This window comes from Gymnoscopelus microlampas, assembly GCF_963454915.1.
Source record: "Gymnoscopelus microlampas genome assembly, chromosome: 19".
Classification (NCBI taxonomy): domain Eukaryota; kingdom Metazoa; phylum Chordata; class Actinopteri; order Myctophiformes; family Myctophidae; genus Gymnoscopelus; species Gymnoscopelus microlampas.
This window is the reverse complement of record NC_139956.1, coordinates 24607514-24633783: the sequence shown is the minus strand read 5'-3', so window position 1 is coordinate 24633783 and position 26270 is coordinate 24607514. Positions and strand designations below refer to the sequence as shown.

At 42.6% G+C, this 26270-nt stretch overlaps 1 protein-coding gene across 1 annotated transcript in view; it reads right to left on the bottom strand.

The window, feature by feature from the left end:
- Positions 1-26270, bottom strand: part of spag17 (sperm associated antigen 17) — a gene marked incomplete at both ends in the record, with an annotated part of 44284 nt that overhangs the window by 1295 nt on the left and 16719 nt on the right. Inside the window, 30 exons of the mRNA XM_084042315.1 lie at positions 1088-1266; positions 2301-2437; positions 2534-2598; positions 3032-3071; positions 3259-3370; positions 3780-3873; positions 5011-5073; positions 5402-5474; positions 5712-5763; positions 5899-6012; positions 6358-6546; positions 7991-8124; positions 8918-9048; positions 9546-9688; positions 11165-11350; positions 12176-12669; positions 13386-13530; positions 19064-19236; positions 20352-20478; positions 20796-20947; positions 21192-21276; positions 21572-21747; positions 21990-22085; positions 22491-22643; positions 23679-23793; positions 24035-24364; positions 24681-24742; positions 25178-25287; positions 25595-25749; positions 26248-26270. The exon at positions 26248-26270 is cut by the window's right edge and continues 82 nt beyond it. Of these exons, the coding sequence (XP_083898441.1) occupies positions 1088-1266; positions 2301-2437; positions 2534-2598; positions 3032-3071; positions 3259-3370; positions 3780-3873; positions 5011-5073; positions 5402-5474; positions 5712-5763; positions 5899-6012; positions 6358-6546; positions 7991-8124; positions 8918-9048; positions 9546-9688; positions 11165-11350; positions 12176-12669; positions 13386-13530; positions 19064-19236; positions 20352-20478; positions 20796-20947; positions 21192-21276; positions 21572-21747; positions 21990-22085; positions 22491-22643; positions 23679-23793; positions 24035-24364; positions 24681-24742; positions 25178-25287; positions 25595-25749; positions 26248-26270 (4108 nt within the window). The remainder of the gene's footprint in view (positions 1-1087; positions 1267-2300; positions 2438-2533; positions 2599-3031; positions 3072-3258; positions 3371-3779; positions 3874-5010; positions 5074-5401; positions 5475-5711; positions 5764-5898; positions 6013-6357; positions 6547-7990; positions 8125-8917; positions 9049-9545; positions 9689-11164; positions 11351-12175; positions 12670-13385; positions 13531-19063; positions 19237-20351; positions 20479-20795; positions 20948-21191; positions 21277-21571; positions 21748-21989; positions 22086-22490; positions 22644-23678; positions 23794-24034; positions 24365-24680; positions 24743-25177; positions 25288-25594; positions 25750-26247) is intronic.

Below are 26270 nucleotides of genomic sequence, written 5' to 3'. Positions count from 1 at the left end.
ATCTTTTGTGATGCAGTTGAGTAAGCAAAGTCAATTTCAGCATCATTAAATATAATTGTGACGGCCCTCTGTATCTTCATTCCAGGGAAGAATGACAATAACTTCACTGTGTTTATGCACAGATGAATGGTGATTGATTTCTGTGGCATCATGAATATGTTTATAAACAGCACTCCAATCTACACAAGCTGAACGATTTTAGTCTCCATTTGCAATCATTGACCCTTTCAGAGCACCTGAAATTGCGTTTGATCTGCATCATTACATTTAAGTGGTACTTATGATTGTCCGATTTCTCAGTCTTTATGGACATTTTGGTTTTGCTATTACAGAAGTGTAACTCTACTTGTGATTTCTTTGATGGTGTGAACATACAGAAGAGAGCAGCCAGCCGAGTCAAATCGATTCGTAACCACTTGAACACTAGCATCCCTATTCTGGGCATGACATAATAGGCCAAAAATAGGCAAACATTCCGTCAAAAATAGCAGATCTACATGATCACAATGCTCACAATGCATCAGGCTGACAGTGTCACACAGTTATTTTCAGAAAGGGATTTGGTCTAGAGGGGAAAAAGAGGGAGCATAGTATAGGCCCCTGGGGGACCCCGTTCAATGAAGTAATTTATATAGGGTGCAAGTGGTTCATCTTGTGAATGCAGAAGAAACGGTCTCGGATACTCTTTATGAGCCGTGCATCATACAATACGATATTACTTTATTATCAGCTCTCACTGAAATTTGTCTTGCGACTCAGCAGCCATGTATGCAACACATAATACACACATTTGACAAAACACAGAAACAAATCAAAATAAAAGACAAGAGCAATATCCACTGCTCAGCTTACCCCAGGCCAGATTCTAAATTAAGCCTCAAAGTCGGCTGATGGACAAAGGACTTCTTTAGTCTGACCTTATTGTATTTTGGAACGCTGTAACTGCTTCCTGAAGGCAGCAACCTATATTCCCCATTCAAAACATGGCTATTGTTTGAAGTGATATTCCTTGCCAACCTCAGCATATTGTTATTATACGTATGTACCTGTAGATGCATAGAGTCTCTCATGCAATCTCTCGTCTCACCTGCAGGTGTCGACGCCAACATTCTTCATCACCATCGTTATGGCATAGGAGCTGCCTTCTCTGAGGGTCCCGAAGTCAGCGCTGGGTGGAAGCAGCTGGAAACCCCTGGCGATGGGATACGTACCCCCCAGAGACACAGTTCGGCACCTCCTCCTCACTGGCTCTTCCAGCGACAAGTACTGGAGAGGAGGAAGGTGAGAACATAATGTGGTGTTGGATCAGAAGTTCATATTTCCGCTCTATATCAACTTTGTTAAGGAACTGCGAAAGGATATTTGTTTACGCGTGTGTGAATGCATGAACAATACAACAACATATTTTGTTCTATTGTATAGATTGTATTGTAAGTCATCAATCAATAAAAGTCATCAAGTTCATCAACCATGCTAGCATATTTGTAGCTTCATACAGTGGACATGTTTTGCTTCACTTAATCTTAAATCAAGATAATATGGACAGTTCATAACAAAATACATTTCTAATTGAGATCACATATTGTAACGGAGTGTCAGTCATAATGTGGGCAAACAGAGACCTTTTTGTCTTTTAAAAGTTATACTGCACATAGTTTTCTTTACCAAAATCATGTTTAATATCACAGTATGTACAAAGATTTTGGCTTAGCCCCCTCCTTAACCAGGAAACCCAACTCTCTCCTTATTCAAGGGAAACAAATTCTTTACACATAAGATCAAATCTGACCATAATTAACCACTTAACATATATCCATATATTGTGTTGATCGGAGTCCCCCAGGGTCTATGTTTGTTCCCCTCCTTGTTCCATCCGTTCACCGAAAAGGTACACTAGGACTCAAGTGGTTAATATAAACACCCTCACAAACTAATCTCACCCACAGCAGCATTTGAGGGTGATGTCCCAGTTGAACACTCCTTTAGTTAATCTGTAATCATCAATCCCCAGCAGCCTATTCCCCAACCTCATTATAAAGATATTCCAGGCACGCACAAGCCTGATAAAGTTTAGTATATTATGCAGAGAAACGAGAAATGTCTTGCAACATCTTGTTTTTTTCCCCATGACTCTGCCAAGAGCTCTACTGGCTGCAGTCCCTTTTCATTTGTGTGTGTGTGTGTGTGTGTGTGTGTGTGTGTGTGTGTGTGTGTGTGTGTGTGTGTGTGTGTGTGTGTGTGTGTGTGTGTGTGTGTGTGTGCGTGTGCGTGTGCGTGTGCGTGCGCGCGTGTGCGTGTACCTTTTGGTTTGGTGTGCTAAAGGGTTTGGAACCGAGTATAGAGGATGGTATTTTGACTTTAGTTTTCCTGGGGCTTCCGGTCACATCCAGCTGGATCGATTTATTACGCTCTGGCGAGCCTCTCAGGCTGCTGTCACCTGGAATGAACACACACACACAGAGACTGTGTTAACTGCTCTAATTGGTTGAGCCTATAATTAGTTGAAAATTAAGTGGGGTTGTGTAGAACAAACCTGCAGTCTGAGGGGTGGGATTGGTGGGTCTCCCTATGGGCAGCGTTTCACTCACTGCTTCATGACTAAGAGAAGATTGCCAGACAGCCAAGCAGCACATTTAACCCATTCAATGCAGGAACGTGTCATTTTAAGATTTATTTGGCTATTCAAAAATAGCAGATATACAAGCTCATAGTGCTACAAGCTTGTAGATCTGCTATTTTCTTAGAAGAAAAAAAAACGTTTTTAACTGAAATCTTTGTTTCTGGGGATTCTACAAAATGTCTTCTAATAAATCCTAACAGTTTGTTTTTGGGTGGTTCTCAAACTTTTTTCATGTCAAGGACCAACCCAAAAGGATATGTATTTTAAATGAGATTCATAATAAAAACAATTATTTTCCACTTTAAAAGGCAGTTTTTGGGCCTTATGACTCTCTAACTAACATTCACTTGGACTGTGAACATATATAAATACAAAATTATGGGATGTACACTACTGTACTTTTTGTTTTACCTTGCCGCATGAGAGGGTGTGGGGTTCAGGGGTCGCTGGGCTGCAGAGCACAGGCAACACATCACATTATATCTTTTCTGATCTGTTGTTACCTTCTTCTAATGATTATGAAACCTTTACCAAAGAATGAATCTATTCAATTAAATCTTGAAAGGTGAATAATCACATCACACGCTACTGGTTGACTAGCTTCCAACTAATGGTGTAGTACTGGTAAATGTCTTTACTGTTCTCATGCGGGGCGACTGTCAGGAAGGCCTCTGCGTCGTCTGTCTTTGGAAACGGTGGGAGCTCTATGGACACACTCCTCATGTCTGGAGCTTGGTAGTGAAGCTGACCCTGGAAAATATGTTTCCCTCACACTCATTATGCAGTGACACAATATCATAGGTGGAAAATTACTGCTATTTCCAGATTTGGTGATATTCTAATCTAGATATTATGTCTGTCTGTCTGTAAAATTGGACAGATTTCTATTCTATTATTAGCAACAAAAAAAACTGTGAGTATACTACATGTGACATTTCTTCAGATTTGAGTGCATCTTTGTTTTTTACATGGTTGACTATACATGAATCCAGTTCCTATGGATTTGATCTGAGGAAATTCATTGCGTTGTTTGTTTATACATAAACATGAGTGGTGGAATATAGTTTTACACTATAGATTCTGCAAACCTTTCGTTTATTTGTTTTCTTCATATTAGCCATGAGGGGTCTTTAACCAGAATATCACATTGTGTTCTTACCTGGTATAACGGAGCATTTTCTGGGTGAAAATAAGGAACAACCATTCTGTTCCTCAGAGCTTCTCTACATGCCTTATCCTCCAAGAGCTCTTCTCTGCGATACACACACAGTATGCACACGCACACACGCACGCCAACACAAACAGTGATGTTCAGAAAATTGTTGATCAGCAGTTTTAAATCAGTGCCTGAATAAATGTGATTAAAGTGCAAGTCCATTACACACAGGGTTCAATTTGCTGGAAGGGTTCCATGCCTCTGCCTTTTAAATCCCCTCTGGTCATTGGGGAGGATATGTTTTATCCCTGCTTCTGGTCAGACTGAATTAAATACATGCATTTCCTTTAGGGGAAATGTAGACTGACTTGATATCTCATATCAAACGTACATTTTATTTTTGATAATCTCACAATTTAACAATGTTTGTTAACCACACTTACCCTGGCGTCCCAATTTCGGGCAAATTTGTCAAAAATGTTCAAAGTTTTGTCTTTTTCTTTTTTCTTTCAAAGATAGTGAAAATAGCACATCTATAAGCTCAGCTCACATGTCACATCGCGGTGCATTGTGAGCCTACTGTATAGAACAGCTATTTTTGCTTTTTGTCGTATGAAGTATACAGTATAGGGCTTCAGTGATTACAAAAATGACCTCCCACCTCTATTTTTCGGGAAAAAAAACATTGGTCATATCTCACTGAAGATGACATTTTGTGATTAACCAAAGAGACAATAAATAGTTGAAAGAACGGATGGTGCGTTGACCATGTGAATGTTACTTCTTTAGTTCCATCTAATTCTTTAACCCATTAAGACCTGAGGCCGATTCTACAAACCTTTTCTAAATCCTAACAGTTTTATGAAAAGGTTATGTTGCTAGATCAGTGGTTCTCAAACTTTTTCATGTCAAGGACCCCCAAAATTATGTGTATTTGGCCGCCAACCCCCATCTCAAAATATTTTGTTCCAGGGACCCCCAGAAGCAAAGATTTGAGTAAAATGTTTTCGCCTTGAAATATATATATACATATATTCAAAGATTTGCAAAAATGTTCACGATTTTTTAATAGCTAAAGTATAAAATATGGCTAAAATCTAAAATGACACAGATGCCTTTCCGGTTTTAATGGGTTAAAAGAATATATATATTTTAAAAAAATACGTTTTTCCCATGAAAGACACATAACAAATAAAATAAAATAAACTAAGGGAAAGAATGCAACAAGGTCTACCTGTGTTGTGCAATTCTTTTGGTCCACTGGGATTCATTTCTCTTGGGATTCTCACTTGCAACACTGTAGTGGAGAAGAGTTCACTTTGCATTTATAATTTAGAAATTGAATTAATCTAATCCATATCCTCAGACGATTATGAGAACTTCTCTATGTAATCAATATTTTATTGGGATTGCTAGGCTGTGCTTTTACTTATTTCTTGGCTGTATTCTAATGTTGTTGTATATGCTGCATTGTACCAGAGTTACATTCTGTAACATTTTGAAAAATCAATAAACATTTGAATTACAAAAATAAGAAAATAAATTGAATTTATATTATGATTACTATATATACACGCTAATAATTATCATTATTTATTTCTTTATGGCAGTTTTTGCTTTCCTACCTGTCTTCTGATGACATATCTAACTCCAAAACTGGAGCTGAGACTGCTTGGGTATACAGACTGGCTATGTCCACTGTGGATACACACACACACACATGAGATTATATGCAGTCAGCCTACTACCACATAATTGTACCACGTAATCCTACCTGCATTACAACATTTGTTGGTCTTGATTGTAATCCCAACCTTAACCATAATCACTAAATGATAGTGTATCTCACATCATACCAGATCAACTATTTTTGACAAAATTCACTGACCAACCAGACAGTGTACAATCACTAGTCTGAAGTAAATGGTTACCCACTTGAAGTCCTTTTGTCAGATGAATGACCTTTCCACTCTGAATCTGGAAGTGACTTTAAAAAATAAAAGAATAACATATTACTTTTGTTAATTAAGTGCATCGAAAAATACATTTCCACTTGTCCAGTGTGTTTGTGTGTGTGTGTGTGTGTGTGCGTGTTTGCGTGCGTGCGTAAGTGCATGCGTACCAGAACCAGTTTGAGCAGGTCACTAGCATGGACTCTCTCCTCGTCTGTGCGTGGATCTTTGACGTTCCTGTCCTCTGACAGCTGCTCTCTCTGTAGGAAACGCTCCATGCACTCCTACAGACAAAACACACGGTTTGTTTTGGTTTGGTTTACTATACTTTACAACAGAATGGAAGCTAAATTCATCTGCAAAGTACATTTGGAAATTGTCCTAAGCATTTAGCCCATCCTACCTATTAGGAGCAGTTGTCAGTTACTGAGTCTTTAGCTATTCAGAGTCTTGCTCAAGCAAACTTTAACTAACTAGAAGTGTGGGGGGCTACGCTCCCCCACACCAACGTCGCACCGCGGATGGAGATTTCTGTATCTGTCAGTCCTTGTCCCTTTAATGCCCATACATGGAGATCCCTGATCCCAATCGACACACTACAGCTTAGAACATAAATGGGTGTAATTTACCTTTAGCCGTGTATCCAGCTTGTGTCTGAGCTGCGTGGTGACGGATGGGTACTGAATCAGCTCTCTGAGCTCCAGGGCCTCTGGGCAGCTCAGGATGGGATGAAGAGAGGCAGGAGAAACACTGGGTCTCTCGGTCAGCGTCAGGCCCACTCCCAGATCAGAACCCAACGGAGGGCCCGGCGTCTTCCTCTGGATTAGGAGAGGCATACAGAGATAAGTGGTGTGTGTGTGTGTGTGTGTGTGTGTGTGTGTGTGTGTGTGTGTGTGTGTGTGTGTGTGTGTGTGTGTGTGTGTGTGTGTGTGTGTGTGTGTGTGTGTGCGTGTGCGTGTGTGTGTGTGTGAGTGTGTGTGTTAAATCCAGTTTCAATCAGCTGAGGCTTTTAGCCAAGTCTGCTGTAACCCTTTTTGATTTTGAACGTCTTATCCATGCTTTTATCTCAACCCGACTCGACTACTGTAATGCACTTCATGTTGCCGTTAGCCAAGCCTGCCTGTACAGTTAGTCCAAAACACTGCCGCTCGCCTCTTAAGGGGCACGGAAAGTACGAACATCTCCCCGATTCTTGCCTCCCTCCACTGGCTCCCTGTTCGTTACAGGATTCAATTTAAGATTTGAATGTTTGTTTTTAAGTCTTTAAATGGGTTGGCACCCATGGACATATCAGAGCTTCTACCCTACAAGGGTCTTGAGGTCTACTGACCAGTCACTTCTTCAGGTCCCACAAACAAGGCTGAAGACCCGGAGGGATAGATCATTTTCTGCTGTAGCGCCCAAACTGTGGAACGATCTTCCACCCCATGTTAGAGTGTCTCAAACCATGCTTGTGTTTAAATCACGTTTGAAAACTCACTTGTACTCCTTGGCTTTCGATGATTCAGACTTACCCATTATCCCTAAACAGTTTTTTACTATTTGTAAAAACATTTTCAAATAGTTCAAATAGCCAATCTACAAGAACAAAGGGATTCTAGTCTACCGTTGCGCCTCAGCCTTAAACGGCCAGTCCGGTGCGTCACAAGTGTAGGGATACTAATAGCAGAAGAGAAAAACGCTGGAGCAACACGGACAGTTTAGGCCTTTTATTTAATACGGTGCAGGTAACAAAATAGACTGACGTTTCGGTCTTTCGACCTTCCTCAGAGTCATAAGTGGCAGCAAGCAAGGTAGACATATATACAGAGGTGAACATGGGCTGTGCTCTCAATAAACCAATGGTGGATGGCCCTCTGTTTAGTGGTAATTACCTAGTACTGCATGTCACAGTCTCAAGGTTGCGCCTATCAGTGGTGATTAGGCTTAGTTCTGGGCATGTGGACCATTTCTACAATCATTTCTAGCCAATCTACAAGCTCACAACGTGTCGATGTAGATCGGCTAGCTGAACTATTTGAAAATGTTTTTAAAAATAGTAAAAAATGGCAAAGAAGTTTAGGGATAATGGGAAATGCACCGGTGAAAATAGGGCCCTCTATGTGTTTTCCCCTGTTTATTGTGTCTATTGGTTTGTTTTACTCGTAGTATTTTTAGTATATGTTACTGAATGTACAGCACTTTGGTTCAACACTGTTGTCTTAAATGTGCTCTATAAATAAAGGTGATTGGAATGGATCGTGTGTGTATACACATGTGTACCTCTTCTCTTGGGAAGTCATGCCAAGTGCGGTTCCTGAGGTTGGCAGGGATGATGTCGGGGTTCTGTTTCCCTAGCACCCACTGGGACCACACACTCTGATGACTGGGCTTCAGGATGGTGATATTGAACACACCTGGGTAATACGCACACGCACACACACACACACACACACACACACACACACACACACACACACACACACACACACACACACACACACGACTATGTAAGATGTTAGTTGTTATAATGAAGACTGAATGTTATATAGATGCACAGGATCACTGGATGGGGTTTGATTGACTGAAATTGGGGATACAGTGATCTGTGACGTAAAGGTTCAGTTCAGAATTTTATATTTGGTTTGAATCACACTTCCCTGAATAGCCTGCTATGGTAAAAATAGATCAAAACCCTGCCGCGGCTAGTAATACATACAGTACAGTATATTGTTGCTGCCAGGTGGACAAATCAAAAAATGTCAAAAATAGCATCTACAAGCTTTGAGCTTGTAAATCTGCTACCTTTGCTACTTTTATGTGACACTGGAGCATGACAAAGTAGGGCATTTCATTTACATAAAAAAGGAAAAGGAAAAATATGGAGGTAAGAGGGTTTCTGCCTGACAGCAACGATATATAGACCATTGGTTCTCAAAGTGGGGTCGTGGGTGTAGTTAATATAGCGTCATTTTAACCACACATATTTAATACTTTGGCTATTCAAAAATAGCAGATATACAAGCTCATAGCGCATCACTTTGTGCCGCGCTATGAGCTTGAAGATCTGCTATTTTTAACTCAAAACATTGCTTCTGGCGGTACCTGGCACAACACATTTCAGATGGGTGTCTGCGGCCAAATATATATATCAATTTGGGGCACGAAATAGTTTGAGAACTACTGATATAGAGAATCCAAAGATTGTACCGTGTGCATCAGGCAGTGGTTCCTTCAGCAGAGCCACGGTAGGATCAGAGTAGGCCTGGTCCAGAAACTCCTCCACACTGTGAGAACTGAGGAACTCTGTGCCTGAGCCATCCTCATGGACCAGGAACAACCTGGAAGACAAGGACAAGAATATACTTCTCTGGTCTGATCTTCTTCTAACACAGTGTTTCTCAAACACTTTCATGTCAAGGTCCCCCAAATTGAAACGTATTTAGCTGTGGGTCCCCATCTGAAAAGATTTTGTGCCGGAGACACCGATAAGAGAAGATGTTGTGTTTTGAAATGTTTCAAAATCTTAAAGAAATGCGCAAATGTTCAAGATTTTTCTGTATATAATGTTTTTCAAGTATAAAATAGGGTTAAAGTGGATAAACAGACTTGTATGCTATATGATATAACAAATTTAGCTGGGGACCTCCTGGAACCCCTCAAGGACCCATGGGGGGTCCCATGACCCCACTTTGAGAAACACTGCTCTAATGTTCAAAATAATATTCAGTGAGAGGAGATTGCTGCACATCCCCAGAGCACCCAGTAGTGGTCAGTGTGACCATTCGTGAACTCCTACACCACCTCCATGTAAGTGATGCACAGTACGGAGGCCCACCTGGGACACTGTTCTCCATGATTCACATGCAGTTGGGCCATCTCTCCATCCTCTTCCTCTTTTTCACTGTCTTCCTCCTCCAGCTCCCATGTGCTTTCAACAGGACTGGAGATCACTGCTGATGTCTGTCCATCTTCACTCACCTACCACACACGCACACACACGCACGCACGCGCACGCGCACACACGCACACACGCACACACGCACACACACACGCACACGCACACGCACACGCACACGCACACGCACACGCACAAGCACACGCACACGCACACGCACACACACACAACTTATAAATAACTTATTTGAATTTTCCATTAGCAGTAAAAGCCTTTTAACAGTTGGCTAGTTAAGGGGGGCGATCACTCTGACATTCGTCGCTAGAAATTGGCCGCCTGGCGACCCAATGGTTGGGGCACATAGCAGATGGGCACAATGCTGTGATCAGCGAGTCCCAAGTTTGCTGAATATCTTCCCGTACTCTTTCTCTGCATTTCCTGTCACTCTCCACTATCACTGTCAAGGCAAAAAGAAATCCCCCAAAATATAAAAGAAAAAAGTGAAATATATCGCCAACAAAACTATTGGTTTCCTATGGATGGCGCACCTGACACATACTGTAAAAGTTAAAATATGCTCAACTTTACAGCACAAGGAGCGGAGTCACAATTGCATTTAACCAAGAGTGCCAAGTACAGCTCACAAAATGATTTCTGTCGACGCAGCCCCCATATTCCGAAGCGAAAGTAAATATGAGCCTGTGGCAGCGTGTCTCTTGGTGTGATCGTCACTTAAGTAACTGGTTCTCAAACTTCTTTATGTCAAGGACCCCCAAAATGACACGTATTGACCCGCGGACCCCCATTTGAAAAGGCTTTGTGCCAGGGACCCCCAGAAGAGAAGATTTATGTTAAAATTTTCAAAATAATTCAACATTCTCCAAACATTTTAAATATTTCCATGCCACCTTCTGCAGAACTGCATGGGAATTATGCCAAAGATATTCAATTAAAGATGCCATCCCAATTGGAGCCACTATAGGCGAAATGGTACACAATTGGTCTCTATAGGGCGTCGTGCCGTCGTCTGATCTTGCGAACGTCCGAGATTTACTGATGCTAGATCCCACAAGAGTGTGTTGCTGGGACAGAGAAAGGTCGATAATAAAGTATAGATGTTCTCCTGATTAGTCTCTCTGAAAAAAGCCATTTTAGTATGAAAATCTCGGGAAGATTGTGTGGCTTGTGACGATCGGGTTTAATATTTAGTTCAGTGACCATGGGGATAAAGAATCGTTCAGAATATTGACACTTTTGATACTAAATCAATCTACATATTTTTGTGTTTACTTCATGTCCTGTTATTATATTGGTATTAGCATTTGCATGTCAATATATAATTGCTATTGTCTTCTGTCCTATGGGGGCATTTCACACAAAATGAAAATATTTAATGTATGCCCTGAAATCCTGAATAAACAAAACTGTGGAGAAAAAAATGAATCGTTCAGAAGTTGTGTTCACGTTCACATTGGAAATAATAGACTCAACAACCTGATTTCCGGTCTCCTAAAAAGGCTTATGCACAGAGCGAGCAACGATCAAAATGATTAACTGACCTGGAAGTGGTTGCCGTCAGGATCTATGACCTCACAGGCCACCAGGCCCGTGTGACTCATGGCATAGCTTCCTGGTTGGCTCTGTGGGGTTCCACTCTCTGGGCTGGGGGTCAGGGTGGGGTGGGACGAGTACACACTGGTCCCGTTCTCCTGGATCTGAAGCAGGCCCGCACTGGAGGGAAACACCTGCATCACACAATTCCATTTTCTATTTCAATTCAAAGGAGCTTTATTCGCATGAGAAAACATAACATGTTTACATTGCCAAAGCAAGTGTCAAAATATAATTTAAACAATTTAAGAAAACGGGGAAAGTTATACATACAGGGGGGTATAAAGCCTTTTGAAACGGATAGCAGCAATCTTTTGCAGTCACTTTTGGAACAATTTAGCAGCATTTTTCTCAAAACTATTTAAATAGTAAACAAAAAAAGCCTCAGAATTAAATTGTGTTTACAGGTAGCAGCTCTGTTTATGTGCAGACGCTCGCTCGCACGCACGCACGCACGCACGCACGCACGCACGCACGCACGCACGCACGCACGCACGCACGCACACACACACACACACACACACACACACACACACACACACACACACACACACACACACACACACACACACACACACACACACACACACACACACACACACACACATACACATACACACACACACACACACACACACACACACACACACACAGACAGAAACATATCTGTTTCAAACACCATGGAACACACATACAGAATCATATCTGTTTCAAACACCTGGAACACACATACAGAAACGTGTGTTTCATTCGTATTTCATGTTGGCAACTAAATAAAGGAAGTCCAGACTATGGTGTCTAAAAACTAGGTTGTGTAGGCTCTCTTATCTATCAGAAACCGAGCCATGGTACATGGAAACAAACCAGAACCCGTGAAATACTTTACAAGGCACGACACAATTCACTTGTAGTTGAAAAGAGTAATTTGCCCGGTCTGGACCCGGTGCCATCCAACCCACCTGATAGGCCCCGTGATGGTTTGCCGTGGCGACTGTCCCATCCACTAGGAAGACGTGCGCCGTGCGTCTCTCCGGGTACATGACCACCGTGGCACAGCCCTCTCTCTCCACCATCAGCACGCGCTCCCTACCGGTCGCCGCGCTCGCCTCGCCGCTTTCACACTCCGTCTCACTGGCAAAGGCGCCCTCCTCCTCATCGTTCCCGTGCACGCTTCGACCAGCGAGCTCCCCTTCTTCCTCGCTGTTCTCACACACGCTCGACTCAGTAGCGCGCGGAGTGCCCTCGGGGCCACGTGCGTTCCTGCCGCTGGTCGTCCTGCCGGTGTCCTCTCCGCTGTCGCACGGCACGCTTACAGCCCTCTCTGCGTCCCACGTGCTCCCCTTGCCGTCCTCGCACACGCTCTGTGCGCGGCGTGTGACGCACGCTCTCTCGGGGTGCTCATATGTGCACGAATCAGAGTTTGATTTCATGCACCCACTCTCAGGCCACTCCCCTGGGTAAAGCATAGAAGGCAGGTCAAGTGAGAGAGTTGAAAGTAAGTAAGGCAGTGTGCATGTAACATGTCTCAGAGTGTGGGTGTATCAATGTGTGTTCCATGTGTCTGTGTATCAGGGTGATTAGAGTGATATGACTTCAGTTCACTTCACGATTATTTTAAACGTTTGTCTCAATTACGATTAATGAACGATTATTCAAAATATACACAGTTCAGTTAGACACTTCAGCTCAGGATTAACCATTCAATGCATTCAGATTGGCGGTGTGACTCTGCACCTGTGATACTACAGATTATCTGTGCAAGCATGACACAGAATCTGAGATCACAAACCCCCGAAGCACAGTTATTACATGAACATAAAATAAAACACAGTTATTACATGAACATAACATTGTAGATCGGTTGTTTTCACAATTTCAAAACAACAAGGTGGATAATAAGACTAATCGATGTAGTCGATTATTAAAAAATAATCTAAACATTTTTCATGTTGATTCGAAAAAGAAAAAAAAAATAAGAAAAAAAGCCTGCTTCTCAACTATTCGATTAACCTACAAGGTTCAAGGAACATGAGCAATTATATTATATATAATATAATTGCCCAGCCCTAATGTGTACGTGGTAGCATTTTGGCATTCAGATATGTGGGACACCGTCCGGTGCGTAGCAGAGTGTGCATGTGTGTGTATGGGCGTGCATGTGCCAGTCACCTGTGCGCAGCAGTGTGTGGGAGGGGCGAGGGGGCAGGCTGTCCTGGTAGAGGCTGGTGATTCTGGTTCCGTCTGCATGGTCCACCGTCACGGTTCCATCTTTGTCCAAAACGGACACCACTTGATCCTCTCGGGTCAACATCACCTGGCATGATTTGGACACAGGGTTGGCAAGGTCACTTTCAAGATTTTCAAATTCCATTAATGAATACATTCTTTAACCACTTAAACAATACAGTATATACGTCGTCCCCCAGGGGTCTGTACTCTGTACTAGTTCCTCTCCCTTTCCCCCCCATGATAAGGTGCATAATGGTCCCTAAGATAGACCAATCAGGTTGAACAGAACAAGATGCATGAGGTGCATTTCACTTGTAATTATTACGGGGACAGAGCTCTGCTCTGTACACGTATCGTTATTGGCAGTATTCTGTCACTTCTTCTTCTTCTGCCACTTTTCGCAGTTCTGGCTGAACCGCGCTGTCGCTTTTTACGAAACTCGGCCATATGGTAGATGGTCATGAAAAACGATCAAAAAATAATTCTCACAATCTTTCGTCCAAAGGTGGCGCAATAGCACTCAATTGAAAATGCCAACTTTGACCAGGTACAACTCATGCCCTGTTTGACCTACAGCCATGAAACTTGGATACACATATGCGTCTCCTCATGCTGAACAACTTTCACCCTCTGACTTTTGACCTCTGACCTTTAGATCTCCCACCATTTTGAATTATATGAAAAACAGTCATTGGCTCCTAACTTCTGCATTTTTTCACTTATGGAAAATCCGTTGGAAATTTTTGTAGGCAGTGGTCCAAGGTTCAAGTGCTAAACGTTTCGTGCAGATTGCTCAAAAATCCCAGGAGGAGATAGATTTTAACTATTACAGTTTAAAGAAAATTATTCATCTGTGCCTATTTCTTTGAAACTTTGCAGAAATGTACAGGGTCATTCCAAATATCACTGAAACCAATCTTACTCCAATTGGCCAAAAGGGGGCGCTATAGCAATTTTTTGAAAAGGCAGACTTTAAACAGGCATAAGTCATGCCTCGTTTGGCCGAAAGTCGTGAAACTTGCTTACACATGTGCCTTGACTCATGAGGAACACACGTATCGATTTGACCATTAAGCTCCGCCCTTAGATTTTCCGCAATTTTGAGCAGTTTGAAAAATACTTGTTTTTGCCAGTTCTGGCTTAACCGTGCATACGCTTTTTACGAAACTCGGCCATATGGTAGATGCTCATGAAAAACTACCAAGAAATAATTCTCACACTCATTCGTCAAAGGGTGGCGCTATAGCACTCAATTGAAAGTGCCAACTTTGAACAGGTACAACTCATGCCCTGTTTGACCTACAACCATGAAACTTCGATACACACATGCGTCTCTTCATGCCCGACAACTTTCGTGGTCTGACTTTTGACCTCTGACCTTTAGATCTCCCACCATTTTGAATTATATGAAAAACAGTCATTGGCTCCTAACTTCTGCATTTTTTCACTTATGGAAAATCCGTTGGAAATTTTTGTAGGCAGAGGTCCAAAGTTCAAGTGGTAAACGTTTCGTGCAGATTGCTCAAAAATCCCAGGAGGAGATAGATTTTAACTATTACAGTTTTATGAAAATTATTCATCTGTGCCTAAAACATACATGCAGACTCACATTTCTTTGAAACTTTGCAGAAATGTACAGGGTCATTCCAAATATCACTGAAACCAATCTTACTCCAATTGGCCAAAAGGGGGCGCTATAGCAATTTTTTGAAAATGCAAACTTTAAACAGGCATAAGTCATGCCTCGTTTGGCCGAAAGTCGTGAAACTTGCTTACACATGTGCCTTGACTCATGAGGAACACACGTATCGATTTGACCATTAAGCTCCGCCCTTAGATTGTCCGCAATTTTGAGCAGTTTGAAAAACACTTAAACCCAGGATTTTTCAGCTATTTGCGTGAAACTGCATCATCTGTGTGATCTCCTTTTTCACAGTTACTTGTCTGTTGGGCCAATGGCGTCTCCCTTAAATGAATGCCTCACAATCTCAAGGTCGCCAGTTCAAGCCTCACTTGATGTAGACTTAATTTAAGTTGAATTGCAAACAACATGACTGTATCAATGAATACATGTGCAAATGGTAAAGATAACCTGAAATGCTTATTTGAGAGTACGTTTTTTACGTATGACATACTTCATTCTGAAAATAGCTGATCTACAATCTCACAACTTTTCATGGTTTTGGTTCTGAGGAGATGTACAATTTCTTCATTGGTAAATGGCTTGTGAACGAGTGATCTTAGTGTTAGTGAAACAGGGGCTTGGTTCATGAAAGAAGGCAAGAGTTTATGATCTTCAACAGACAATATCAGCCTGGACAAAGCTATAGCACTATAGGTAGTGTTGCAGCCTATTAGTCTGAAGGTTGAGAGTTCGAATCCTGTTAATGGCAGTAGGTTGAGATGTCCAATCAAACCATTATGTTTCCATCTCTCTCTCTCATCAATCTATTGTTTCCATGTCACTCTCTCTCTCTTCAATCTATTCCGTTTCCATGTCTCTCTCTCTCTCTCTATTCACTGTCCCCGTATTATCGCTGCTTGCAGCTATATTTTACTCTTACTTTACGTCCTATATAATCTCTCAAGCAGAATCTGTCAGCACTACTGCCTTAAACATGTAATGTTGTTGTTTGTTAGTAGGAATAAACACAGAAGCACCTCGGTGGGCTAAGAAAGGGGAGGAGCCAAAGCCGAGTTCCTGTCTTACACAAAAAAGGAGGTTGTGCCCTCAAAAACTACTTTTTACGGGGCCAGAGCTCTGCTCTGGACACGTATTGTTATTCGCATTATTCTGTCACTTCTTCTTCTTCTTCTTCTTCTGCCACTTTTCGCAGTTCTGGCTGAACCGTGCAGTCGCTTTTTACGAAACTCGGCCATATGGTAGATGGCCATGAAAAACAATCAAGAAATAATTCTCACAATCTTTCGTCCAAAGGTGGCGCTATAGCACTCAATTGAAAATGGCAACTTTGAACAGGTACAACTCATGCCCTGTTTGACCTACAGCCATGAAACTTGGATACACATATGCGTCTCCTCATGCTGAACAACTTTCACACTCTGACTTTTGACCTCTGACCTTTAGATCTCCCACCATTTTGAATTATATGAAAAACAGTCATTGGCTCCTAACTTCTGCATTTTTTCACTTATGGAAAATCCGTTGGAAATTTGTGTAGAAAGTGGTCCAAAGTTCAAGTGTGAAACGTTTCGTGCAGATTGCTCAAAAATCCCAGGAGGAGATAGATTTTAACTATTACAGTTTTATGAAAATTATTCATCTGTGCCTAAAACATACATGCAGACTCACATTTCTTTGAAACTTTGCAGAAATGTAGAGGGTCATTCCAAATATCACTGAAACCAATCTTACTCCAATTGGCCAAAAGGGGGCGCTATAGCAATTTTTTGAAAAGGCAGACTTTAAACAGGCATAAGTCATGCCTCGTTTGGCCGAAAGTCGTGAAACTTGCTTACACATGTGCCTTGACTCATGAGGAACACACGTATCGATTTGACCATTAAGCTCCGCCCTTAGATTTTCCGCAATTTTGAGCAGTTTGAAAAATACTTGTTTTTGCCAGTTCTGGCTTAACCGTGCATACGCTTTTTACGAAACTCGCCCATATGGTAGATGCTCATGAAAAACTACCAAGAAATGATTCTCACACTCATTCGTCAAAGGGTGGCGCTATAGCACTCAATTGAAAGTGCCAACTTTGAACAGGTACAACTCATGCCCTGTTTGACCTACAACCATGAAACTTCGATACACACATGCGTCTCTTCATGCCCGATAACTTTCGTGGTCTGACTTTTGACCTCTGACCTTTAGATCGCCCACCATTTTGAATTATATGAAAAACAGTCATTGGCTCCTAACTTCTGCATTTTTTCACTTATGGAAAATCCGTTGGAAATTTTTGTAGGCAGTGTTCCAAAGTTCAAGTGTTACATGTTTCGTGCAGATTGCTCAAAAATCCCAGGAGGAGATAGATTTTAACTATTGCAGTTTCATGAAAATTATTCATCTGCCCCTAACACATACATAAAAGACTCACATTTCTTTGAAATGTTGCAGTAATGTAGAGAGTCATTCCAAATATCACTGAAACCAATCTCACTCCAATTGGCCAAAGGTGGGCGCTATAGCAATTTTTTGAAAATGCAAACTTTAAACAGGCATAAGTCATGCCTCGTTTGGCCGAAAGTCGTAAAACTTGCTTACACTTGTGCCTTGACTCATGAGGAACACATCTATCGCTTTGACCAGTAAGCTCCGCCCTTAGATTGTCCGCAATTTTGAGCAGTTTGAAAAACACTTAAACCCAGGATTTTTTCAGCTATTTGCGTGAAACTGTATCATCTGTGTGATCTCCTTTTTCACAGTTACTTGTCTGTTGGGCCAATGGCCTCTCCCTTAAATGAATGCCTCACAATCTCAAGGTCGCCAGTTCAAGCCTCACTTGATGCAGACTTAATTTAAGTTGAATTGCAAACAACATGACTGTATCAATGAATACAAGTGCAAATGGTAAAGATAACCTGAAATGCTTTGGGCCAATGGCGTCTCCCTTAAATGAATGCCTCACAATCTCAAGGTCGCCAGTTCAAGCCTCACTTGATGCAGACTTAATTTAAGTTGAATTGCAAACAACATGACTGTATCAATGAATACATGTGCAAATGGTAAAGATAACCTGAAATGCTTATTTGAGAGTACGTTTTTTCAACGTATGACATACTTCATTCTGAAAATAGCTGATCTACAATCTCACAACTTTTCATGGTTTGGTACAATTTCTTCATTGGTAAATGGTTTGTGAACGAGTGATCTTAGTGTTAGTGAAACAGGGGCTTGGTTCATGAAATAAGGCAAGAGTTTATGATCTTCAACAGACAATATCAGCCTGGACAAAGCTATAGCACTATAGGTAGTGTTGCAGCCTATTAGTCTGAAGGTTGAGAGTTCGAATCCTGTTAATGGCAATAGGTTGAGATGTCCAATCAAACCATTATGTTTCCATCTCTCTCTCTCATCAATCTATTGTTTCCATGTCACTCTCTCTCTCTTCAATCTATTCCATTTCCATGTCTCTCTCTCTCTATTCACTGGCCCCGTATTATCGCTGCTTGCAGCTATATTTCTTCTTATTTTTTTAACCGAATGGGTTACCAGATTGCTTCCTACATGTTTTTTGAATACTTCTCTCATTTTCTTGATTTTAACCACTTGAACCCTAGTATACCTATTCTGGGCACGTCATTATAACAAACATTCCACCAAAATAGGTGAACATTCCCTCATGAATTTAAAACAAAACTTTGTGGTATTTCTTCTTTAAAACCTTGAAAAACTAGTTTTCATTGTGATACTGATAAATAGCAAATTATACTATGTTCCATTGATACAAGCTGGAACACAATCGATTGATTGATCATTAAAATAAATGTGCTCGGGAAAATGTACGTGGCCCACCCATCTGACCACTTAAGTGGTCAGATGGGTGGGCCACGAACACATTCGAAATTGTAAAGTGGGCCCTGATCCAGAAAAGCGTTGGGAACCAACTGATGGAGAGGGATAATATGAGGGGGCTAAGAGTGACACTCACCGCCTGGGTTAAGGGGTCCGTAGCATGGTAGGTGAGAGCAGGGTCGGTGGGCATGACCTTGTGCGTGTTACCCACAGTGGAGATGCGTTCTCCGGAGGGCGTGGTGGTTACCCAGCATCCTCTCTGAGGAGTGGGGACCAACTCTGGCTCAACATCCTTCTTGGTGGCTTTGCCTACACACGCACGCACGCACGCACACACACACACACACACACACACACACACACACACACACACACACACACACACACACACACACACACACACACACACACACACACACACACACACACACACACACACACACACACACACACACACACACACACACACACACACACACACACACACAGTACATATGCCTTCAGAAACAGAAAAGAATGAACCGCGGCGCACACACACATAACCCGACACATTCTAAGCGTACACACTGCAGTTTGAAATGAATGGCATCTTGGTTGTTTTGTGTGTTGCAGAGACTTTATGGCCTCATCCTGGAACCTCAGATAAGGTGTGGGACATCCTCTTGATCGATGCCCGTTTGTTGGATCCCACAATACTAGCTTGTTGGAAGGGCTGTTTCCATTGTCGATGGCAGTGAACGGCTGGTCGTTAGGTAGGCAGGTCGGTTAGGAACGGTAGATATTGTAACCTCATAATGAATCTGTGTATACCACCTTCGTGACGATGACATTTCACCACAGTTAGGCCAGCCCAGGGAAACTATTTTGATCATGTGGACATAGTTGGACCGCTTACACAGCAACAGGAGGGATCCATGGCAACAGGGTTCAATTCCCTTCAAAGCCCTGCCTAGTCCCTTTTGAGTTTGTTTCTACTCACCTACCGTGCACTTCTTCCAACACTTTATGCAGCACCTTTTAGACACACCACACGGTAGAGTCATGCGCATATGCATTACATTAATGATTCTCATATCCCATCAGTTCAGTTTTTGTTTGTTTGCTTTTGATTAATAAATAATCACTTTTGGTCTTCAACTGCGTCTCCCCTTGTTCCTTCGTTGTGGTTCTGGTACCCCTTTGCCAGGGTCATAACAGTAATTCAGTGTGCTGAAGCAGGGATAAAACATAGCCTCACCAGCGATATAAAAATGAATGACTGGGAGATCCAAAGCAGAGTCATGGATTCCCCCCACACCCCTCCAGTAAATCTAACCCTAGCATGGCAACCAACATGTGTGAATTCTGTCCCAGTCAGCACAACAGTGGTTCACTTCTAACACAGAGGAAACAGTGAATTGCATTGGGTAGTGTTGCAGTCTAACCTTTCTTGTTGTCCTGGGTTTCTTTAACGTCTAATATGGATGTCATTTCGTCTTCCACTTCGGAGTCATGCACCCACACAGGACCAGAGTCGGGGCTGAAACTGACAGAGCCATCCGCAAACAAAACCTACACACAGAGGCACTGCTTCAACGATTTTTGTACATGTTTGAGTGTGTCCACATTTGTAGACTCTAAAGGCGGTTATTAAAAAATGACAGTGTCACCTATGGCATGGTGTCAATTGGCTCTTATGTCACCCACGGTATGGGGTCAATTGGATAACTTGTGTGTGTGTGTGTGTGTGTGTGTGTGTGTGTGTGTGTGTGTGTGTGTGTGTGTGTGTGTGTGTGTGTGTGTGTGTGTGTGTGTGTGTGTGTGTGTGTGTGTGTGTGTGTGTGTGTGTGTGTGTGTGTGTGTGTGTGTGTGTGCACCCGTGCATATACCTCTGTGGATCCGTCCCTCATGTATCTAACCACAGCTCCCTGAATGGTGATGACCCGGGACATTTCTCTAGACAGGGACGGGTCCTGGAGCGCCCCTGTGACCCCAGAACCGTGGGAAGGAAAACTCTGTCTCACCATCACGGCCCCATCGCCTGTAAACACACACACACACACACATTCAGAGGCATGCAGGAGTTCTAGTTGCACAAAGACAGTTCTATAATAATACTTGTGAAGACAATTCCTTTACCTCAAGCACTCATAATTAAACATCCAACCCAGACCAAATCTTGAAATGGCCTCTTTCATGCCCTTTCATTTCCTTTTGAGATGTTCCAAACCTCGCAAAGACGATAGAAAGATGGAACGATACATAGTGTGTGTTGTGCCACTGACCCTGTGGTTCTTCTGTGAAGAACGTCACCAACAGGCCATTGGGGACAGACAGGTTGAGGCTCTTGAACGGCAATGGCGACACATTCTGCTGAGTGTCACACAAATGAGCCTACACACACACACACACACACACACACACACACACACACACACACACACACACACACACACACACACACACACACACACACACACACACACACACACACACACATGCCAAAAAACCCATATGCCACTGAGCTTTAGAATTAAAACCAGTATCTGTTGTTACAACAAAGAATCATGGCAGCCTCTTGATTCCTCTTGATCATTGAGCCCTGTGTACAGCGCACACATGCTTTGTTTGTGGTTTGTCTGTTGTCTGCATCTGTTGTCAGCACCTGTGTGTCCTCCTGAGATCTGGTGTGGCCAACTGGGTCCTGGGCCTGGGTGGGAGATGGAGATGGGTCCAGTGGTTTGGGGCAGTGGTTAGAAGAAGGGAGTGGGGCTGGAGGAGAGACTGGAGGATTGCATACAGTCTCTGGGACGTCCTCCTCCTCTGGAACTCGAGGACTCCCTGGAACATCACCACATAGAACCATCACTCACTGTACGCTTACATGAACCATGAATTAAAAGGATCCCTGGCTAATAAGCCAAATATGCCTTAATACATTATAATTGCCCTCTATAACTAAAATAAAACATTTGAAACACCTTAAATCATTTGAAAAAGTAAAAACAACAATTCTGAAATTATAAAAATAAAAATAAATAAAAACAATTAAAAAGCAAAGGTAGCATAATGTCATGTGGCACCTGTGTATTGTCCGGTGGGTCCGTAGTAACTGTATGAAAGGCGGACTCCATTGTCCAACACAGCTGAGAAGGAACCATGTTTCACTATCTTGGCCACTGTCACAGACACACACACACACACAAACACACATACACACGCGCACACATACATACACGCACACACACACACACACACACATAGGTCATCAAGGTTAATAAATATGTCCTTGTTATTGGTGCCGTATAATTGCATTGATCCATGTGTTTATTAATGTAATTTTGGATCACTATCTATATACTTTCCTATGTTAAAATGGATCCATTATTGTTGTAGTAACAGTAGTCATCATAGCAGTAGTCGTAATAGTACAGCAAGTATTACACAACAAGTAGTAATAGTTAATAATGACAAATGAAAAAAGTCATTCATAGGCATTCATATAGGGAGGGAAGTTAGGGAACCTATGGACTTGGAAGACCTAGGGTGGTCCTCTGGGTCTTTCGGTTCTTTATTTTGAGTACCTTTAGAATCCTTAAGGTCTTTGGTTGGGTCTTTATATTCCCTGGTGTCAGGCGGGGTAGGAGGAGCTGTCAGCGACTCCACTGGCACACGGTTGACATGCGTGTAGAAGTGATGGCCGTCCTTCCTCACGGCAACCTTCATCAGACGTGAACCTGGAGGGTAAACATGGCTAAGACATTCACCATGGAAAACACCTCCTGTACCACGCCAGCCTCATCTAGGGCTGAAACTATCCATCATCTCCTTTGAGATTATTCTATCGATTTTGTTTTCGAATTGAATAACCGAGAAGCGTGTTTTAATAATTAGAAATGTTTTATATCAACAAATCAACGTGAAATAAATAAACTAAATTGTCTGAATAATTTGTCTGATTAAACACTTATGCTAGCCTGGCTCCACCCCCTGAATCATTTGCCTCGCATTCAGGGTCTGGTGACGCTGTCGAAGGCGGGTGTTTCTCGGTTGAAAATCTGTACGACGAATCGGGATCGAGATAATCCAGTATGAACCAATCGCCAAAGAGTCTTTGAAAAAGAAACTTTGGCCACGCCCCCATCTCAGAAATCAGCTGCATTGAGAGGGCTTTCAGACTGAATAATGGAGTGAAACGAAATGAGTGTCAGGCTACACTTATGCCCTATTTTATACTATATTTGTACAACAGTATCACATCGCAATGTCTTGTAGATTTTCTATTGTCAGTATTTTGGGGAAATGTCTTTTTTTACATTGATTAGTTCAATGAACTGTTGCACCCTTACATGTGTCTACTGCAACTTGGGTTTGAGAGAAAGTGTATGTAGCTTACTGTATGGAAAACATTGATTGGAGATTAGATTTCTGTATGTTTGTCAATCTTTGTGCATCTTCTCGTGCTAGTTTCTGTGTGGGGTAATCTTCCCGGGCTTTTGTATGCATGAATTAAGAGCAGGGTGCGAAAGAGAGGGGTTCTCAGAGTGGGACTAATCTGCTATGGTGTGCACCGGTGATTCGGGCACGCATACAAAAGTCCCATGGTGTTACCATCTGTAGTACAGACTAAGCCTTCAGATGAGGGGTCTCCTCTGGTGACTGAGTGTGTCGCTCATGTTTGTTTGTGTGTGTGTGAGTGAGTGAGAGAATTAGAGAGAGAGAGAGAGAGAGAGAGAGAGAGAGAAAGAATTGCTAGGAAGTGTACTGTGTACCGTGGACGTAGCTGATGGTCTCCACGATTATGTGTCCTCCATCTGAGGGGAAAAGGTACTGCAGCCGCCCTGACACCTGGATCAGCTTACCATCCATTTTGTAACCTAGGAAACCCTATGCAACAGACACACACACACGCACACACACACACACACACACACACCACTGCCATGTTTGATTTACAACTATGTTGTTTTGGATACATATGGGTACACACAAAAAGGTTTGTATGGTCACTTTGTGACCTTATTCCCTTCATAGCACTGGCATGAAATTTAAAAGCGTTACTAGGATCAAATGTGTTACGGATTACAGAGCCAACATGGCCACCACCATACATTTATCAGCCTCTCACATGGAAGGGCTCCTCTGGTGGGTGTAGTTCCTGTCTGTCCTCCATAGAGGGCCCTGTGGCGGTGATGACTGATTCTGCAGGGCTCTTGGAGTTGCTGCGTGCCGTCTCTACCCTGCTCTTCCTGCCACTGGACGAGGGTTTCTTATTGTCTTTCTTGTCATCCTTCTTGTCGTCTTTCTTGTCGTCTTTCTTGTCATCTTTCTTGTCATCTTTCTTGTCCTTGGCAGAGCCGTCCTTCACCTTTGGTGTTTTGCGTCCACCTGTGTTGTCTTTCTTGGACTTCTTGGCCAGCTCCTCTTCTTTCAGCTGCTCCTGCTCCATCTTCCACGCCTTCAAACAACACGCACACGCACACACACACACACACACACACACACACACACACACACACACACACACACACACACACACACACACACACACACACACACACACACACTATAGATTGTCACATTTGACCTTCACATGGCAGCTATTACTTCTCAGCATGGTCTATTTAACTTTGTCTGGTCCAGTGTGTGTGTGTGTGTGTGTGTGTGTGTGTGTGTGTGTGTGTGTGTGTGTGTGTGTGTGTGTGTGTGTGTGTGTGTGTGTGTGTGTGTGTGTGTGTGTGTGTGTGTGTGTGTGTGTGTGCGTGTGTACTGACTTTGAGGGAGCCTTTTCTAATGAAAGATTCAAGGGCAGCTTCACGTGTTTCAGCATCATCAGCTGTGGATACACACACACACACACACACACACACACACACACACACACACACACACACACACACACACACACACACACACACACACACACACACACACAGAGAGAGAAACACACACATACACACAAAGACACACATGGGAAGACACACAGACAACAAATTCATAAAGCATTAGTTGTCGGTCTTCTCTGCTAGTGGCTTTGTGTACCTTTAACTGACTCAGATTCACTAGATTATTATTAACATACATTAACCAATTAAGCCCTATTTTAAACTTGGTCTATTCACAAATACAGTAGCAGATCTACGAGATTACAACGCCATCTGCTATTTTTGAAAGATGTGGACAGAATACAGTATGTTTTACTAGTAGAAAATGTAGTACTTTTTCCACCCCTGAAAGACATGGTATCCTCCAGTGGGTGTGTGTACAGTACCTTTTACTGACTCAGCGGGGCTGAGCTGTCTGGGTTGCTCCGTCTCTCTCTTTGCTTCCTCCTGTCTCGTCCAATCAGATATGGCATCTGCAACGTGTTCCAGGTACTTCCTGTCAGTGAATGAAGAGGCATCTTAAAAAAATTAAGTACAAATATTTTACATTAACACACCACAAAACCAGGGCCGGTTCTAGGCTGATCAGCGCTCTAGGCGAGATTCCTCTGATGCCCCCCCCCCCTGATTTTACCGATTTATTATCATTATTTTTTTTTTCCCGACTTTTCCGCCTCTCCAAACTGCCGCTCTAGGCGGCCGCCTAGGTCGCCTGTATGGACACGCCGGCCCTGCACAAAACAGAGCTTGTATGGTTGAACCGAATTCCATTCCCTCAGAGGCCCTGAAGTAAAGTTGCTCACCTGAACCCGACGTCAGTGTGAAGGGCCATATCCCAGAATTCCTTGCACTGGCGTTCTTGGCTCATTGGATTGTGGCAGATTATGTAAAGGATGTTGTTATGTTTCCCACGGAAGGTGTCCATGCAACGATAGGCCTCTGAGGCAGACTGGAGAAGCTAGAACACACATTAAAAAAAAGAACTACATCAACGATGGCATGATGTGAGCTTTTCTTTTTAAGATCATTCATGTTAAATACTCAGAATGTTTTTTTTATAGAAATGATTGTTTTATGCCTTTTTAAATATTAAGGAGGAGGGATGGGGTGGTCCTTGAGGATTGTTTGAAATATAGTGCAGTGATTCTCAAAATGCTTAATTTCAAGGATCCCCAGTTTGGTATGGACCAGGCCAAGGACCCCCATAACTCAGAGAGTCTACAAATGGAACCAAATGGACCCGTTCCATTTGTACTCTCTCTGAGTTACATAACGGCAAGGGTCCATTTGGTTCCTAACTATCGATAATTTAGATGGGGACCCCTGGAACCCCCTGAAGGACCCCTAGTTCCCCGGAGAAACACTGCTAGTGTTCCAGAACTTCAAACCGGTTGAGAACCACTGATGTAAACGCCTCATTGCTAGTATCAGGGTTTTGTATTGGTATTATTTTTACCTGTGGGAAGACAGTGGCATCGT